This window comes from Ambystoma mexicanum, chromosome 1p, assembly GCF_040938575.1.
Source record: "Ambystoma mexicanum isolate Mex_15411 chromosome 1p, UKY_AmexF1_1, whole genome shotgun sequence".
Taxonomy (NCBI): Eukaryota; Metazoa; Chordata; class Amphibia; order Caudata; family Ambystomatidae; genus Ambystoma; species Ambystoma mexicanum.
The window spans coordinates 529,469,676-529,489,247 of record NC_090921.1 but is presented as its reverse complement, the minus strand read 5'-3'; the positions used below and the strand labels follow the sequence as shown (position 1 = coordinate 529,489,247).

Below are 19,572 nucleotides of genomic sequence, written 5' to 3'. Positions count from 1 at the left end.
GGGAGGCCCACATAGCTGCCTTGGCGATGGACTCCCAAGGGACATACTTTTGAAAAGCAACAGCAGCAACTTTGCCACGGACCAGATGTGCATGGATGCCCTTTGGTGGCTGAAGGCCCTGTGCGCTGTAGGCCTCCGACATACATGACGCAATCCAGCGGGAAATGGAAGCTTTGGATGGTGGTTTCCCCTTCGGGTCACCGAACGGGACGAAGATTTGTGAGAAGCTTCGGAGTTCACTAGTTCTATCAAGATAGAACTTTAGAGCTCTCCTAACGTCTAAATTGTGCAGAACTATAATCGGCCTCAGAAGCCATGTTTGGGAAGAAGACCGGTAAAGAGATTGACTGGTTTAAATGAAAATCAGTAACTACCTTAGGCAGAAAAGATGGATGAGTGCAAAGCACAACCTTATCCTTGTGGAAAGTGAGAAACGGATGTTCCACAGAAAGAGCTTGGAGCTCACTTACTCGCCTTGCCGATGTAATCGCAATCAGAAAAGCAACCTTCCAAGAAAGGTACTTGAGATCGGTACTTGAGCTTCTGTACCTCGGCTCTGAGGGATGGTGACCCAGTCTACTGGAGAGGAGGGTGGGAAGGCGGGGTACAGGGGAGGGGCAAGTGAAAGCCTGCCCTAGCGACTGACAAATCCATCAGTCTTTAGTGATGGACCTCCTTGGCATTGCCATTTACGGCGGGGGCTACCATTGGGGACATCAGAGTGGCATGCCCGTCGGACCTGAAACCCTCTGAAGCCAGAGAAGGACATTGTCTGCGACCCCAACCTCAGAGTGTAAGGTGCCTTTGCAAGTGTCTTTGCAAGGACAGACAACGACTTGGCAGTTTGAGTACTGGCCTTAGTCTTCGTAAGTTCCTCGTCCGTGGAGGCGTGGAACAGCTCCTTACCCTAAAAAAGGAGATCAAGCACCTTGTCCTGGACTTCCTTTGAAAACTTCATAGAATGCAGCCACGCCTGTTGGAAGATGTCAATCCCGACCATAAGGCCTTGAGCGGTAGTGTCTATGTGATGGAGCGCAGCCTCAATTAGATCCTGTGCCAAAACTCAGGTGTCCAATAAGCCCTCTTTGAAGTAGTCAAGCCTATCCGCAAGAATGCAGTCCTGGAACTCAGCTAGCTCTTTCCAAAGTTTTACATTGGCAGCGGCCAGGATAAGACCAACATTAGCCCGACATAGCTGAGAAGCGAATTGGAAAAAAACCTTTTTCCCCAATGGCATCTATAAGCTTGTCCCCCTTGGAAAGGATCTGGGATGCGGCAGTAGAAGATGTAGAGGCTGGCTTTGACTGGAGTGTATCCGCAGCCACCACCGTCGACGAGGGGAGCGGACATGAAGACAAGGATTTCTCCCCAGACGCATGAAGTTTATAGCAATCGTCTATTTTTTTGTTTAGGTGCTGCCCAGTATGAGGTTTTTCCCCAAACCTTCCGGGCCTCGGCCAGAATGTCTTTCTGTAGGAAAAGGGCGGTGCGCTCCTGAGGCGACAAGGTGAAGCCTCCAGAAAGTACCCCCTCCTGAGGAGCTGGGGACTCCGGTATTGGGATGTCTTGCTAGTCTTGCACTATCATATCCAGCAGCCGGCCGTGAAAGGCTTGAATAGAGCGGGGTGGGTCATCGCTGTCCTGGTCCGCCTGGGCCTCATCCAGTGAAGTCTGAGCAGAGGACTGGTCCGCTGCATGTGGTCCTCAGGTCCTGAAGTGGTGTTTGGCAGAGCCGCCAGAGTCTTTTCCACTGGGGAAAGAGGAGGCAGTGGGGGGCGGAGGCCCCGCAGGCAGAGGGGGAGGAGGTGGCGAAACCAGAATCAACATGGGTACTCCTGGAACAGGGCCCTGTTCAGGCAGCTTAGAATACATTTCCTTACACAAAAGCTTAAAGTATGCCTTCAAGGGATCAGACTGTAAAAGCGTCTGAAACTTCCCGAAAAAGGCATCCTCAGATGAGGTCCTGGGGAGTGGGCAGAGACCGCTCGGAAGGGGCATACCCCCAGGAATGCAATGAGGATGGTTGTCAGGATGGAGCTCCACCAGCTGGATCCACAAAGAGCAAAAGGCGCGGACGCGGCAGGGACAAAGACTTATGTGGCAGCGGAGCCCGAGCTCGCCAACCCATCAGAGGGGGCAGAACGGGTTCTTATTGTCCACAAAACGTGGGAAAGGCTGCTCTGCCCCAAAAAACAGGCCCCTCAGCACCAGCAGAGGCAGTCAAAATGGCCACCGCAGACCACAGGGGTTGGACCGCCATTTTGTACACGCCTGAGGACACCCAACACCTGTATCACAGGTGTTAGTGAGACAGTGGACACCACAGGGGAGTCAGGGGTCCGAGCCGGTACTAGTAGATCTAGGGTGTTTCGGAGACACGTTAACCCCAAATAGGGGATCCTCGGCAGAGCCGGTCCAAGAAGGCTTCTGGTGCGTGATCGGCTTCTGTGCCCCCACAGCAGGATTGGTACCACCACAGTTGTTGCAGCCAGGCCCAAATCCAGGCCCTCGCAGGGGCCCCCTCAATCTTGCCAGTCTTCGATGTAGCCCCAAGAAGGAGTAACCTTGGTACGTTTAGTCACCTTGAGAGGGACCTAGATGGCGCTTCGTACACTTAGTTTCAGGAGTGGAAACCTCAGGGTTGACCCTGGTGAACAAAGTGTCAGAAGAATTGGGCCCAACCTTAGCCCCCAAAAGGGGAACCTCAGATGAATATCCAGTCTTGGCAGCCCCTTCACGCGGGACCTCGGCAGATACTCTGGTGCGCCTGTTAGATCCCTTGCAGAACACCTTGGGGATATGACCGGTAACAGAGCCACTTGACCCCCTCCCGGACCCAGAAGACCCCTGGGAAGGAGTCCCCCGGCCGGCGTGCCATTAAAAGGAACAAACTTACCGGCCGTTTCCTTTTTTCTTCAATGAAGAGCTGTAAATGCGGAGGAGGAACACATTGAAAAACGTCCTCCCACCTGTCAAGATGCTGTTGGAGTGCCCGGACGGAGAGGGAGTCGCAGTAGAAGCACATGTCCCCACAGTATTCCAGGCCTAGGCACTCCAGGCAAAGGGAGTGGGACTCCACCCTAGCGAAACGACATTCACAGGATGAACAGAACACGAATCCCAGACGCTCCGTCATAGACTGAAGAGATGACTGTGGAACCGGAGCAGGACTGAAGGACAAGGGAACAAAAAGAAAAATATTCCCTGTGATGCTAGTGCGTCCGATCCAAACCACGCAGAGAAAAGGACTGAAGAGCGATGTGTGTGCGGAGCTCAGGAGGGCCAGGCTGCAGTCACATGCTGTAGCCGTGAAAAAATAAAAAAGGACAACAAAGTTCATATTTTGATGCTTTTAAAAAGTGCTCCGGTCCTGTCCCGCTACAGAACATAAAGTGCATAATTGTCTCTCTACCAGCCTTACATAATGGACACAAATTTGAATTAGTTTAGTAGTGCACCAGTTCCGGGGTAAAGAGGCCACCAGTAGATTGTGCCGTCTAAAGCGCAAATACAATGCCTTTTCATATGATGGCAAGATTTTATCCAGGTAAAGCTTAAATACGGGATGGACGATCTCTGGATCCACAGACAACCTTCCCAGCAGACCTCTTAACAATACATATCTTGTGGGCAACACAGCCCTTCTCCTTTAGATGTGGCCCAAGCTCTTTGCTTTTCCTTCCAACAAACGCTTTCCTGTGACCGAATGTATATGGCTGAATTGCCATCTGTTGTAATATGCACAGGCTCGTGCATAGGCACACTGGTGGAATGTTGATGCGCGTTCAGCAATCAACATTCCACAGTGGCCGTTGAGTGAGGGGAGCCGTAGCTTGAGGCTGCGGGGTCTCGTCAATAAAGAAACTTAACTGCACTTACCTGTGTCGGAGAGATTGTGTCATTGGCGACGAGGATTTCGACGAGACCCTGTCCCACGTGTGTGCGGATCAGCTGTTTGGGCTCCTTTGATCACTTCGGGCGCAGTCGGCGTGAACGTGGGCCGATCAACGTTGGAGCTGTTGCTGCAAGCTTGATCCAATACAAGGCCGGGCGGGCGGCTGTCTTGTGAAGGAGGGGAAGGCGAGGAACTGTTCGGGTGCCCAGTCGGGGTGTTCATTCGGGGCAGCTTGCCGCCGGTTTGCCGCGAACAGCTGGAGGTGTCGAGGGGTTCGCCTTGCCGGCTGTAGTGCTTCCATTGGTTCCACTACGTGTGCGTGGGTCCAGTCGGGGGCCCGCTGCGAGTGGGTCGGAGGCCGGTGCGCGGAGCGCACTTGCAATTGCAGTCCGCCGGCAGCAGGCCCCGCCCCCGGTGGCGTCCCTGTGCTGCGCTGCTCAGCGTGACTGAGGAACGAGGAGGGGCTGCGGTTACTGGCATTGGCAGTCCCCCAGGCAGCTGGCTCCGCCCCGACAGCGTGTCTACGCTAGGCGGTTCAGCGTGGACTGTAGTCTCCTCAGCGAACGAGGAGGGGCTGCGGGGACGCCCACGCCGCTCAGCACGGACAGCGGTCACTCCAGGGAAGGAGGAGGGCTGCGGTGGCATTGCGCAGAGTGCTTTGCTAGCAGCTGACTGCGGCTGCTGGCGGATGAGAGAAGACAAGAGGAGAATACCGTCAGCTACGTGGCAAGTTTGAGGAGCCATAGTTTATATTTAAGGTGGATCTGGAGGGGTGTTGCTGGTAAGGTTGGGGCACACAAACCCCATATGGCCCAGACAAGTGAAGGTTGGCAGCTCGGCTGGGGCTGGGATTGTGCAAATATTTTTGTACATCAGTGGTTGTGACTCACCCAGTGCCAGGACCTGGCTGTACTGCATATGCGTGGGGGTGCACGCTCGCAACGCTACAGGGGAAGACATCTGTGTGCGGTCACATGGATTGGTGTGTTGTGACTCACCCACTGCTGGAAAAATAAGAAAGAAGAAAAAAAAAATATATATATATATATATATATATATATATGGTACTGCAGATACGTGGGAGTGCACTGGCTCAAAGTAACAGACAGGACATTTTCTGATTATAGGGGGCACTGAAAAGCACAGTGTTGGGTAGGTTATTTTGATGGGCACAAGGTTCTGGGCAGCAAATTCGGCCATGTTGCATACAGCTGATTGGCCTCCACCTGCCTTTCTGCCTAACCCAGGAGAGCCGGTTGCGCCTTGGGAGCAGTGGGTAGATGCCTTTAAGGTATATTTGCGGGCTGCAGGTGGGGCAAAGTTCAACGATGATGAAATGGAGGCTGCTTTGCTTAATTGTATTGGTACTGAGGGCTTGAGAGTTTTTCGTCACCTGCCTGGAGAGAATGTTATGGTTCCAGGGGGAGGGTCGGGGGGAAATGGTTGTAAGTGCCTATAAGACGGCTTTGAAGAAACTGCAAGTACGTTTTGGAAAAAGAGTTAATGTGGTTTTAGAACGGTATAAGTTTTTCTCTAGGGCACAAGGGTACGCGGAAAGCATAGATTCATATGTTACAGCCTTACGTGCACTCATGGCTACATGTGGGTTCCCGGGTAACGGTGAGGAACATACAAGGGATCAGATTATGATGAAAACGTCAAATCAAAAAATTAGAGAGAGATTGTGGATTGAGAGCGATCCTTCACTTGATAAGGTTTTGGAGATTGCTAGAGCAATTGAAGCCTCCAAGGCGAGTGTACAAATTGTTACTGAAAGGGATGGAAATAGGGAGATAGTGCATGCGGTGGTGTCAAGGAGCAAGAAGGGTTTGGACAAAGGGGTCGTACAAGGGAATAGAGCATCTAAAAGTAAAGAGGTGTGCAAAAATTGTGGTTGGTCGAGTCACACGGTGGATTCGAAATCCTGTCCGGCTAGCAATGTAGAATGCAGGAAATTTAAACGGATGGGCCATTTTGCACGAATGTGTAAAGGGCAGGTGGTCGCAAATGTAACTACAGAGGAGTTTACTACGGGGCTGGAGGGAGCATCAGGTGGTGGTCCCAAACAGAGTGTCATTTTACATGTGGAGGGTTGTGGGCGGAAGGGTCCATGGGTGTCGGTATTGGTGGACCAGCCAGCACCCTGTGGATATGCTGGTGGATTCTGGGTCACCTTATACCCTGGTGTCTCCGGAAGTGTATCAAGAGGTTTTGGTTAAACCGATCTCTTCTTTGTTGGCTCCAGACATCAGACCATATGCATATGGGCAGAGTTCCATTGACCTGCTTGGTTATAATTGGTCAAATTTCTCATTCAAAGGGACCTTAGGTAAATTGTATGTGGCTTCAAAAGGGACAAGTGTGTTGGGTTGGGATGAGCAGGCTGCACTAAAAATACAAATTCATCCAGGTGAAAAAGAACCGGTTCTCAGTGTCCTGGAGGGAATGGAAGACAAGGACATAAGGGTTACCCCAACAGTGCTTATGAGTGAGTTTCTTGAGGTATTTTCAGACACCCTTGGTAAGCTTAGGGGTTTTACGCATCGCATTGTGTTGAAGAAGGGTGCAGTTCCTAGAGTTCATAAAGTGAGGGGGATGCCAGTTGCAGTGAGGGAGGCATTTAAGGCGGAATCGACTAAGTTGCAGTCGGCAGGAATAATCAAACCTATTGAGTCCTCGGAGTGGTTGTTTCCTGTGGTTTTAGTTAAGAAGAGCGACGGCAGCATCAGAATGTGTGTAGATCTCCGGGAGTTAAACGCTAGCATATGGGTGGATCGGCATCCTTTGCCAAATATTAACGAGTTGCTGTTGAAGTTGGGTGAAGCTAAATATTTTTCAACTTTTGATCTATCAACGGCGTATCACCAAATTGACCTGCACGTTGAATCTAGACCCCTTACTTCATTTGTGACTCCGTTTGGGGCATACAGATTTTGTCGCATGCCTTTTGGTTTGGCTTCGGCTGTGTTTCAGAGGCTGATGCAGCAGTTGTTTGGAGGGGTGGTGGGGGTCAGCTACTTTCAAGATGACATTTTGGTTTGGGGCAGCAGCAAGGAGCAACATGATGCAAGAGTAAGGAAGGTCATGCAGATTCTTAAAGAGAGAGGTCTGACTGTAAGGTGGAGGAGGTCACATATTTGGGACACACATTGAGTTCACGAGGTGTAAGCCCAAAAAGGGAGTTGGTACAAGTGTTGAGGGATACGCCAGCTCCGGTTAATAAGGATCAGCTAAGGGCTTTTCTGGGTCTTGCAGAGTATTATGTTAAATTTGTTTCAAATTACGCTGAAAAAACAGTGCCCATGAGAGCTCTTATGAGGAAGTGTGTAAGATTTGTATGGTCTGCGGCGTGTGCGGCAGAATTTGAGTTGGTTAAGAGGGAGGTGGAGAAGGCTCCATGTCTAAAATCATTTGACCCAAAAAATAGAACTGCGTTGACGGTGGATGCAAGTGAGGTGGGTCTAGGGGCAGTGCTAGAGCAATGCATTAATGGTGAATGGGTCCCGGTGGCCTTTGCTTCGAGGACCTTGAGAGATGTGGAAACCAGGTACTCTGTAATTGAGAAAGAGACGCTGGCAGTGTTGTGGGCTTCAAAACATTTCAGGACATTTGTGTGGGGCATGCCCTATGTGGTCAGAACGGACTATAAACCGTTGGTGCAGGTATTTTCCTCCAAGGGAGTTATGGCAGTATCCCCGAGGATTGCGAGGTGGTCAGTACAGTTACAAGATTACAATTTTTCCTTGCAGTATTTTCCGGGGAAGTTTAATGTTGTCGCGGATTGTTTGTTCCGTTTGCCAGTTGTAGAGGAGGACAGTGAGGGGGGAGTAGTTAAGGAGGATGATTTGCAGGAGTGTCAGGTTGCTTTGGTCTCTTCTGCTGTGGAGAAGTCGGTGTGGGATCAGGAGTCTGAGGATGATCTTGAGTTAAAGTGGATTAGGGAAGGTCTGGTGAAGGGGTGGCACACTGTGAAGGAAAGGCCGGAAGGGAAAGGTTATGTTCAGGTTCTCCAGGAATTAGCCGAGGGTCCCTGGGGTGTGTCTAGGGGTAGTAGGTTGATACCCCCCGGTAAGTCTGAGGGGAAGAATGGTGGAATTGGCACATGAGGGTCATTTGGGCCGATCTTTGACCAAAAGGAGACAGAGAGGAGTACTGGTGGCCGTCAATGGCAAGGATGTGGAACAGGTGGTGAAAGAGTGTCAGGCGTGTTCTGTCAGTGATAAGAGCAAGGTACTGCATCCACAACCTGTGCATCCTGTAGAGGTTCCAGAGCAGGTATGGTCGAAATTGGCTCTGGACATTATGGGTCAGTTTGACTGTTTAGAGCCTGAGTCCAGATATATGTTGGTGTTGGTGGATTATACGTCCAGGTGGATTGAGGTGGCGGCGTGTTCCGACCAATACCGTAATTGATTTTCTGAGGAAAGTATTTGACCGTGAGGGTTTACCTGCAAGTTTAGTCACGGATAATGGTGTGCAGTTCATTTCTAGAGCCATGAGAGAATTCTTGGAACAGCATGCCATTTCTCACTATAGGACAGCTCTGTATAATCCCTTCTGCTAATGGTCTGGTTGAGAGGGCCAATGGCACGATTAAGTCAGCCATACAAATTGGCTTTGGCCAATGGTTTGAATTGGCAGGAAGTTGTGACACAATACCTGGCTGCATATCGGAGAACTCCTGCCATGCTTACGGGAAGATCTCCATTTGAACTAATGAGGGGCAGGAAGGCAGGTACAATGTTGAGAACCCTGGCTATGGGTGGTGGGGGTCCATGCGATATGGATTTGCGAGCAATTCATCGCAGCATTTAAGAGCGCCAGCAGACCATGGGGTCCTCACAAAAGAGTAGGAAGGAGTTGAATGTAAAACCTGGGGATCAGGTGTACATAAAGAATCCTAGGATAGTTCATAAAGGATACAGCACTTTTATGCCCTCAAAGAAGGTTGTTAAAGTTGGAAAAGGGCATGTGCACTTGGAGGATGGCTCAGTCTGGAGTAAGAGGCGAGGGGTGGTGGATGGATGCAAACGTGTGGACAGGGCTGGTGTGGAATCTGATGTGGAATCACAGGAAACAGCGCTGGATTATAATCCTGTGGGTTCACAAGCCATCGGGTGTGAACAGGAAGAGGGGGTACCAATTCCAGGTCCTATTGATCCACAGGTCAATGTGGAATTTCAGACTGCTATGGCTCAGCAACCTGATGCAGGTCAACAAAGGGGTCGTGCGGGTAGGAGCTGTGGACCTCCCATAAGATTTAGGGATTATGTTTGTTAAGAGTAGAAGTACATTTAATGGCACCCATGTTACTTGTATGGATCTAGCTGTGAAAGTAAGTTGTATTTATGACATGTCATGTGATATTTGTTTCATTTTCCATTGTTCAAATTGGTGTCAACATTTTTATCCAAGGGAAGAGGATATGTTGTAATATGCACGGGCTCGTGCATAGGCACACTGGTGGAATGTTGATGCGCGTTCAGCAATCAACATTCCACAGTGGCCGTTGAGTGAGGGGAGCCGTAGCTTGAGGCTGCGGGGTCTAGTCAATAAAGAAACTTAACTGCACTTACCTGTGTCGGAGAGATTGTGTCACCATCCTTCTTATTCTCATTCTTATCTCGTACATAGTCCTCCTGGGGCTACTACATCAGAGCAAAGCTAAAAGCTACTGCAACACAATCTATATTTAAATGCACTGTCCAATCCTTTTTATAGGCCACTTTTTCTCCTTAAACCAATTCACTCTTGTGAACTTGGTCTGGCCTTACATGTATTCCCCTATATTGCATGTGTGGTCTTACACGGTGTGCATACTCCTGTTAGAGGGAGAGCCGTTCATAATTGTAGCCCAACCTCCATGTTATATCTACCAGATACCCAGGATACATTCAAAGACAGGGCTTTTTATGTTGTGTGTGCCTACAGATTGACTCCATGAGTGAACAAAGTGTTTACAAACTTTACTCTACCTGGACTCGCATCTGTTGTGGTATACAAATTTGTAAGGCTCCTTTTTTCTGTATATCTACTGTGCTAACCAAAGCCATACGAAAATGATAACAAGACAGGGCAACAGTTTGGCTTGTTCTAAACAATTGAGAATCTTTTGCAGGAATTCATGTCACTTCAGATAATTACAAAAAGTGCATAATTGAAACTTATAAGGACTGGTTCAGCCATGAATGAAATCAGTTAAATCAAGGTATAAAAAGGATGGTGGTAGACACCATTATCCAAACGAATTGCACTGAAACAAATACCAGTGCTGCAAAGCATTGTTATTAAAGTGGCATGCTTCCCATTTTAATCAGCCTCACCCGTTTCCACCAGCATTTTTTTTAGGGGGGCAGGTTTGTATTCTATGTCTCCCAATTATATGTAGACTGATGTGTTCTTCTTGGCAATAATTCTCCTGCAGGAATCATGCATGTCTCACCCTGTCATTTATGTATAATGTGTGTTTATGTTACTCCTGTAAATACATACAAGCGTGCTTGAAAGCAGATCACATGTGCTTCGTTGACAAACTCTGAGGGCCGCATCCGCCCATCACTCTTCTTAAACTAAAAGGATTCTGGTAAGCCCATTCTTTCAATATGAAATGGGTGTGCCACTCAACAGAATCCGCATCTTTTAAGTGTATGTCGGTAACGATATCAAAGCTTGTGCAGTTGGGCTGGGAAAATCTTGGACTTGCCCTTCCCAACTGGACTGCTTATAAAAACGGATGTGAAGCTCTTACAGTCTCTCGTGGAAACCTATAACATTAAGCCCGTTAACATCCACTGCAAGCTACATTTCTGCCATGGCCAGTGAGAAACCTTCTGAGAATTAATGCATTATCAGAGCCTTTACTACGTTGGACAACTCATCATGCGTCGATACACCATGGAATCCTGTGGTCCCATTTAAAAACCATCTTGGAATAACTAAGTTGGCAAACGGTTACTTCAGATTTCGCCCCTTATCAGATTAGCACTTATTTAAATTTCATAAACCCATTTGAAAACGAAACTTTAATACTCCAAGGATCATCCATGTTTCCTACGGTATTTAAAACATCTCTGCCACCTCTCACTACTTTAGGCCCCGCAGCTTTTTGCATCCAGGTAATGCAAGCTAATAATTAAAAAAATACAGTTCACTTTGCCAGCTGCTTCTAGGAGCTAGACCAGTTGTCTCTCACCAATGACCTTTTGTAGAAATCATTTCTTGGTGATCTTTGGATGCTTTCATAGGCTGCAACTGCACGTGTGCAATGGGTTTAACGCACTGGGCATGCTACATCGTGTTTTCCTCGACGGCTGTCCTTTCCTGAATAGAAATACATTGATGATGTCCAAGACCAGAGCACCATCCAAAACCACCAGACCTTGCACCAACCCACCAGATGCGTCCATTACTGCGGTCACCTTGGACGGATCACATAAGGATCCCTTATCAAAGATCCTCTTTACAAAAAGACCTCAGAGTGCTTGAACAGTCATCGAAGAAGGCTAAGACACCACCCCTTAACAATAAAAGCAAGAAATAGGTTGCCCGGCAGATTCTCTCCACTATTCTTCTACATCCCCAGGGAACCAAAGTTGAATGGGACTACTATGCAATTCCCAAAGGGGCCCAGTGTAGCACATGATGAAGGACTGGGCACAGAAGATTTGGGTATTACACATCATGAGCAGTACACCAAATCTCATCAGCTTAAGCATCCCATCAGACAAAGTATTTAAACTAGCACCACTGCAGCAGTATACGCGTTTCTGTGGCATGAACGTTTGCTTGCCAATAACAGGCATCCTTCTTTCCTCTCAAGATCAAATTGTGTTTGATCAAAACACTTGTAACTTGCATCCCAGCAATCACCATCACGCACATCACCCGCTGTTGTATTTTACTGGAATCCTGAACGTACATCTATTTTGTCTCATGCAATCTTCCTCCTCGCTTCCCTACTGCTAAATTCCTGTTTCCCTTTTCACTACACAAATCGCAGTCTAGCTGTTGCCGTGAACAGGGTCATAAGACTCTAAAGTGAGAAGAAACCCCAATAAATCCAGGATTTTCATGTAACCCAAAAGTCTGGGTCGGGATTTAAACTAGACAACTGACTAACAGATAATACCTGGAGAACCAGTTGCATCAAATCCTTCAGATCACAAAAAACGGCCCTACCAAATTACACTGGCACCAAGAAGAAAATGTCAACCCTAAAATTAACCTGCCAAACTTCCTCAAAGACAATGGCAGCACACAATGAAAACGCAACCTCTTGACTATGCCCAATATATATCCTGGCAAAACACTGAGAAAATGCAAGGAATAAGAATAACAGCATCGGAAACATCCACCTCAATGCCAGCGCCATTGCTAAACACTCAGGCATTTAGAACCAACTAAGTGAGAAAAAGGCAGACCTACTAATCCAGGAATTCTAGTCTACAGACAACTACTTGGAACACAGGGCCTTTGCTTATGATTAAAAGATTAAGCACGCAAATCGGACTGGCAAGAGGAGGAATCGCACTCCTACAAAACTGGATAAATCGATGTTCAAATATCACCTTTGGAAACTATCCAAATTGGGAAACAGCTCCTACTTCTCTGGACCACCTCGCACAATTCCACACTAGGCTTCCTCATCTACAGGCCCCTTCTCATAGCGCATTATTCCCAGACAACCTGGCATATGCAATAGCTAACCTCACAGTAAAATATAAACACCTCACCAAACTGAGCAACATCAACCTTTGTCTGGAAATCAAGAACGATGCGGTGGCAAAATCCCTCTCATCAACGCTGGATGCCCTGATCCTCCTGCATTTAGTATGAGCACCCCAACACACAGGCAGTTGCATCTTAGATGGTGTTTTTACCACCACGGTTTCACCCCCACTAGTTCCCGGGGGCGGCGACCAGCCAGCCCATTCACCACGTTCACCCCAAATGCACCACAACCAAAAGATATCGAGGCTCCCCAAACATCCATCTGATCAAACTAGACATGGTCCTCAACAAACAAGCAACCGCCAAGCCCCTCTCCTCCTCTGCAGACAGGCACACCAGAAAACACGTGATATACCATCCCAAAGAAAACCTTCAAACGCACTTAAAAGAAGCAAAGTGGATCACCACCAAACACAAACACCCAACGATAAACTAAGCGCCTGAGCAAAGCTGAGAAAAAGAAAAAAAAAAAACTCATGTAAAAAAAAAAAAAAAGGGACATGGTACTCAACTCCAGATCTACAGAGCAGAAAAGAGTAAACCACATTATGCACAATATATAAAGTCTGCACAACACGGTCAGGAGGAAATTATCAAAGCCTTAAATAATCAGCATCCCACAAACGCCATCCCAACAACTCTGATTCCATCTCGGCAGACTTCATCAACAAAGGTCTGCATATTCAAAACTACAGACAAAAGAAGCCCAAATACAGCAATCAAACCAGCGATAGAAGTAGTACCCAGAAAAACCTTAATACTGTCAGCGGGGTCTTCCCCACCTTTTTCTATTCAAGGATTCAGAAGCAGAGTTAAAGCAGACAACTCAGCAATATTACTTGAAAACTCATGCTGCCCCACTCCTGGACCTCCAAACATCTGCCAGGCTAGAATTCAACAGTCTAGACATATCCTTTTTTCCCCAATCGCTCCTCAATTCATCAACAGAACAAGAAATGTTACCACGATCCAAGAAAACCCCTTCTACTCAAGAACAGCGTAGCTAACCTCAGCGAGCTACTGTCCAATCAGCCCCACATCATGAAGTTAAAAAATCCTAAAGATGTGTAATCTTGTACCACATGGAAATCAAAATCCCCTTGGACCAATCACAACATGGATTCAGACCCATGACAGGAATTAAATCTACCCCCTCCACAACTGGGGAGAGCGCATTTTAAAATAGAATTATTTCTCTGAATCATTAAGATATGTTATACATTACCCATTTTGCACATCAGATCGTTATTATAAATCAGCATTTAAGTCGGGCTACATTTTTCTTTTATACTCAAAGCTGTACTAGACTATGAGCAGGCCCTTTCACAATCATCACTTTGACACACGTAAAAGTGCAAACTGAATCATGTCTCAACGGTCTGCTCAAGCCATTAGCAACACTCAATAAATTGTGGCCCAACAAGTGTTCGCTGGTCAGTAAAACCTGGTGTTTCTGGATGTCCCCCAAAACAAACTTGTCCCCATGACAGAGCAAAATTATTACTTTACAGTATATTTTAGCAAATGCATAAGTATTCTAGCTTTATGGAATGAATTTCAAAATCCAATACCCTCCTACAAAAAAAAAAAAAAGAAATTTCACTCACTTTGGCCCACCCACCACTATGCCAAAAATATTCCACTCTCCATTACAAAACATGAGGCATATCAAATGTTCCTACCATGTGGTACAATAAAGTTTCAAAATCAACCATGGGCGATCGATTTTGGGACGACACCCTATTATAGTGATCGGGGAGACACAGAGGACTAGCCAAACTCAATCAAGCTAAGGTAGCAGAGCAGTAAGGCTTAGTCTCAGGAGGACAGCAAGAGTTGTCTCGCGCTGCAATGAGCCTACACAGAACACCAATAATTAGAGTCAGATAAGCAAGTACAAAATTAGGCTTTTAAAACACACACTTCGCAAGTAAAACATCTAGCCAAATATTGTCACACTGCCTATAAAACCGGTATATACATTCATTAAAATAAGAAAACCTATTTCAATACCCAGTGAAACACATCTAATCTCAGTACTCGAAAAAATATAAAAGCAGTAGAAAAATATCTGCTGCTACCAGCTCATCCTAAGCACACTGTAAACGTAAACAAAAATCCTTTATAGAGAGTTATAAGGATACAAATGATCTTAACCATACTTTGCTTTAAGGTGATGCGTGCAATGCAAAAAGATCAAGGAAGTAAGCAAAAGACTCCAGAGGCCTCCAAAGTCAGGACAGGAGTCTAAACAAAGCACAATAAAAAGGGTATATTGGGGGTGGGGGGTGGGGGTGAGAGTAGGCACACGGAAAATCTTTTTGAATACCTTGCAGTTAGGGTCCAGACCCTGAATACACTCCACACAAACACTAGTGCTGAGGCAAACAAACCAGCCTTCATCTCTAGTGTCTATTCAGCCAGGAAGAGTATAGAAGCGAATCAGGCTTCAGTGTGTCACTCTACAATTTTCCTCAAACTCACTTCAGTCAAGTGAGAAGCAAGTTCTTCATGTTGTACACACATTTCACCACTAATAGGTTGGCTTGTAACCAGTTCATGCTTTCAGGACCCCAAACTCACCAGCGGGGGTTTTTACCACCATTTATTTGCCGACAAAACTCATTGAAATTTTTTTAAAGAAAAATATATAAATTCGGTGTGGGTGTATGGGAATATAAAAATTTCGTAAAAATATCTGCGGTAAAAAACCCAGCGAAAAAACATCCTGCGATGAAATGGCATGGAACCGTCAATATAAAACATTAATGTATACCATTTTAATACTTTCACTTTTTTGGATCTGTAGTCCAAAAACCCATGCCCCAGTCCCTCCTAAATTGCCCACCTACTTACATGCATACTGACCAGTGTTTTTATGCAATAGGGACAAGTTACATTGACAGTGTGAAGTACTCCCATACCCACAGTTGATCTAGCTGCAGCAGAGGTTTGATGAGTAGAATTACCTGGTCCTTTCCCAGAAGCTTCCAATTTGCGAAGTTTGGAAATTTCATCCTCAGTGATGATAGTCATGTCTCGCCAGAAGTCCACATTTTTTCCCTGTTCCAGTTCCATGTAAACCTGAAAAGCCACATAGATATGGGGTTAGGGAACATTCAAATTACAGAGTAGGAAAGCAAGCCCAAAACCCTCATGAATTGTGCTGCACTATAATCATTTGAGGAGTCCTTCCTTTTTTAAGAATAGTTTTAATAACCTGCTGCATTGTAGGAGGTTGCCTTAAAAACTGCAAAATCGTGCAAATGTTTTCAAAAAAAAAAAAATGTTTAGTGCCCCCAAAAACTAGAAAATGCCCTGCCCTCCCCAAATTCCTGGAGCTCACAGAGGAAGTGCAGCAGCACAAAACGCAGGTACAATCAGAATACACAAGGTGAGACGGAAATCAGAGGGCACTTTTGGACAAGTGAAAGGTGACAAAGAAAGCGTTCCAGCTGTTAGAAGGTAAACGCCAATTAAAAGGCTGAGAAATGGTTGCAGAACCCCACCGGTCCAACTACTTCTAAAGCAAAATATCGACAATGCTAGAATGACAGATTAGGTAGGCTGCCACAGAGGAAGCAGTGACTGACTTACCACCTTAAAGACTAAACGCCTATACAAACATAACAAAACAAAACTGCTTTTCCAGAAATCTGCAGTCTCAGCACCAGAAACCTGGTCACCCCTTCAAGTCCTTCCAGTCTGATTATCTTGTCAGCTTAAGTGTTCAAAAACCTCCGTTTGCCACCTCTCAGGCACAAGACAGCATGCATTAACGGTGCAGGTTCTCTCTCTCCAGTATAGGTGCTGTACAATTCTCACTCTTGCCATTTTCAAAATCCGTTTTCACAAAGATAAGGATACTAACTTTTTTGACATAGAACAAAGTGTACGGTGGAAATGGGATGCAGCCAGAGAGCGTAGCAATAGGTTAGAGAATGTCCAAGCAAGATATAAAGACAAATACAACCCGCCATATACCGAAGTGGACCATCTTTGCTGGAAGATGGGCACACTCTAGCAGACTAAAACATCCAGAAAGGATCTACCTTGGACTTAGCCTATTAAGTTACATTTTGCCTGGAATTCTGTAAAAAAATAAAATTTCAAAAATTGCAGTCACAAAAATAAAAGCTTTCTTTTTCCAATAATAAATGTTTTGGTTTTAAAGTAATTCCCTGGAGTAAATGACCACTTTTGTTCATAATCTATACCTGGCCATAACAAAGGTGCTATTGATTGACCTTTGTCACGCCAAAATCTTTACTGGCCACTTCATGATTTTCTGATGCCTGTGGAATATTGCTGGTGTGTTGGCATCACCTGAAGGTAGCCGTCTCATGGACAACACTCTTCAAGTGGCCGCGGGATCCTATATGCATCTCTGTCAGTTCCCATTTTAAACTCACACAGTATCCATGTCGTCATTAGTTATTGGCTGCCTTGATTGGAATCCCGAGAGATACTGGTAGATGAAGGAGACATGAGGGCATGGATGATGAAGAGCCAAATCCTTTTTTGCTGACCCAGAAGAAGCAATAATTGCTATGCCTGAATACCAGACTCCTGTATCTATATAGATTAAGATGAAGTCCATGATCACTTGACTGGCTGATAAACGGACCAAGAGCATGTCAGGTCCTAGAAGAAGAATTGTTAATGCAGCTGGACCTATGCCACGATCAGACAGACGCGTTAACTTACCCTATGGCTGCTCAGTGGTGCATAAACTGCAGAGAATTGTGTAACATCTATAGGAAGTCTGCCCCAGTCCAAGAGGCAGGAAATATTTCTGGGCAAGATTACCAACAGCAATCCAAGCACATAGAATAAGGGAGAGAAAACAAACTAAAATAGCCTGTTCTATGGAGTGTAACCCATACAGTTTGGATCAGACTTGTACGCAAACACATATTCTCCTCTGGTATTGCACAGAGCTCAAACGTGATTAAAGCCCAGTTCTGTGGGCTAAAGCTAAAAAAAACAAGGTATTTTAGTTTGTTTATTCTCAGTACAAGACTTTACATTGTTGACTGATTGTGAAACTCTTGGGAGTTAGCCTTAAGTGAGTGAGATGATTCTGATGGACCCCTTCCCTCTGTACCTAGGGAGGCAGTAGCGTCCCATTGATGACACTAGTAAGCAAAAAAGGCTTGCCGTTACTACTCGAGAGATTTGCCTGGCATTTTGGTCTGTACTACCATTCTATGTGGGATCAGAATGATATGAAAATAGATAATCTCATCTGGTATGACAGAGCTGAAACATAACTGAAAACCATTCGAGTTTGTTAAAGATATTAAACAGCCATTTTGGCTTCTGTTTGTTCTTTGTAGAGGACTTCGCACATTTTTGCCTAGTATTTAAGTTGACGTGCAGAATGCATTTTACCAACTCTTCTTACAGCTTACGCTTGCTATTCATAAAAGTTTACTTTTACTAATTTCATCTATATTTTATATTATACAAATTAAACCTTTTAACAGTCAACAAAATTGAACTGATAAAAGTTGAGCGTACTGGTGAAACACTGTAGAAGTATTAACCCCAATTTCACTTCAGAAAGGTGTTAAAATGCTGGAAGCAGCGTTTCCCTGGGGCTACCACTTCACTCCATCCCACCCCAAACTCAGCACTCTGCCCTTCCCCTTTCGCTCCATAGAAGTGCCCCTACATGCAGAATACCTGGATGTCCTCCAAGAGGTCCTCCAGGTCAGAGGCTGTAAGTCCATTGAGGAATGTGTACGGCTCATGCATTTCAACAGCAAGATCATCATCCTCAGCGCTGATATATTTGGCCAACAAGTCAATTGGTTTGGCTCTGCCATCCCGGATACGGATTTTGGACCTGCAAGTACAGCGAAAACATGGATCAGATCCTTTTGCTGCAAAGCTACTAAATTATTCCCAATTAAACAAGCAACTCCCTAGAACCGGTTTTCCCTCTGCTGCTGCTGGTGCACTCACCGCAGCTTGGCTTGATGCAGGTGAAAGTTGTCTTCCTGCTCCTCCCACGTCTTAAAATGTTCTGCCTCCTTCTCCCTCTGAAGCATCTCCAGTTCTTGCTCGCGCATAACTTTCTCTCGCTCACGTTCCAATCTCAGCTGCTTCACCTAAAAGGAAGAGGATTAAAAAAAAAAAGTTAAAAAATCATCAATCAGAACACTAAGGCAATGAATCTGCAACGTGGCTACAGGGTGGGAGCACAAGATCACAAAAGGAGTGCGACTCAACTAAAGGGTTATAGACGGACAAGAAAAAAAAACAAAGGTTAAAAAAAAAACCCAGATTAAAACAAAACAAAAAAAAAAAAAGACAGCAGAGATGATGTGCCAGACCACAAATGGAGAACTTTCATACCATATATAACACCTCAGACCATCCTTTGGCGTTGATAACAAGGGGCTCCAAGATCAGATACACCCACCGTGCCAGATTTCTATTAGGGAGTTTTACAAAGGTCCACCAAAGGTAGGGCTTTATAAGTCTCACAATTGGGACACAGGGCTCCCACGCTTAGTATAGGCCTGAACCACACAAGTATGTTGGTAGCAATGGCTAAGCAGCCAGGCTTATCTTAGAAGGGATAAAGGGTTGTAGGTGAAAACTTGGGCCAAAACAAACACGGGCACACTAATGTTATATAATAAAATAATGGTTTATTTTATATATACACTAAAGGCAAGTTAAAACTTTATTACTATAACATTCAATAAGCACATAGAAGAAGCAATAGAAGAAGCAATGCAATATTCACAGCAAGTAACACACTTGTCTACTTTGGGAATGGCAGTATGCAATTCAAAAGTGAAATAAAGTTTGTTAGTTGTAAAAATCAATTTGTTTGATTAAAAAACAATTTAAAAAATGTGAAGTAAAATACTTTTGTAATAACCGTTTCAGGTAAAATAAATTTAACAAAACAAACACAAAGGAGGTAAATA

General features: G+C 45.7%; 1 protein-coding gene across 1 annotated transcript in view; it reads right to left on the bottom strand.

Moving 5' to 3' along the window:
* Nucleotides 1-19,572, bottom strand: part of CACTIN (cactin, spliceosome C complex subunit) — a 158,230-nt gene that overhangs the window by 77,593 nt on the left and 61,065 nt on the right. Inside the window, exons 4-6 of the mRNA XM_069649434.1 lie at nt 18,596-18,741; nt 18,314-18,476; nt 15,595-15,709 (exon numbers count right to left, since the gene is read on the bottom strand). Coding sequence (XP_069505535.1) covers nt 15,595-15,709; nt 18,314-18,476; nt 18,596-18,741 — 424 coding nt within the window. The remainder of the gene's footprint in view (nt 1-15,594; nt 15,710-18,313; nt 18,477-18,595; nt 18,742-19,572) is intronic.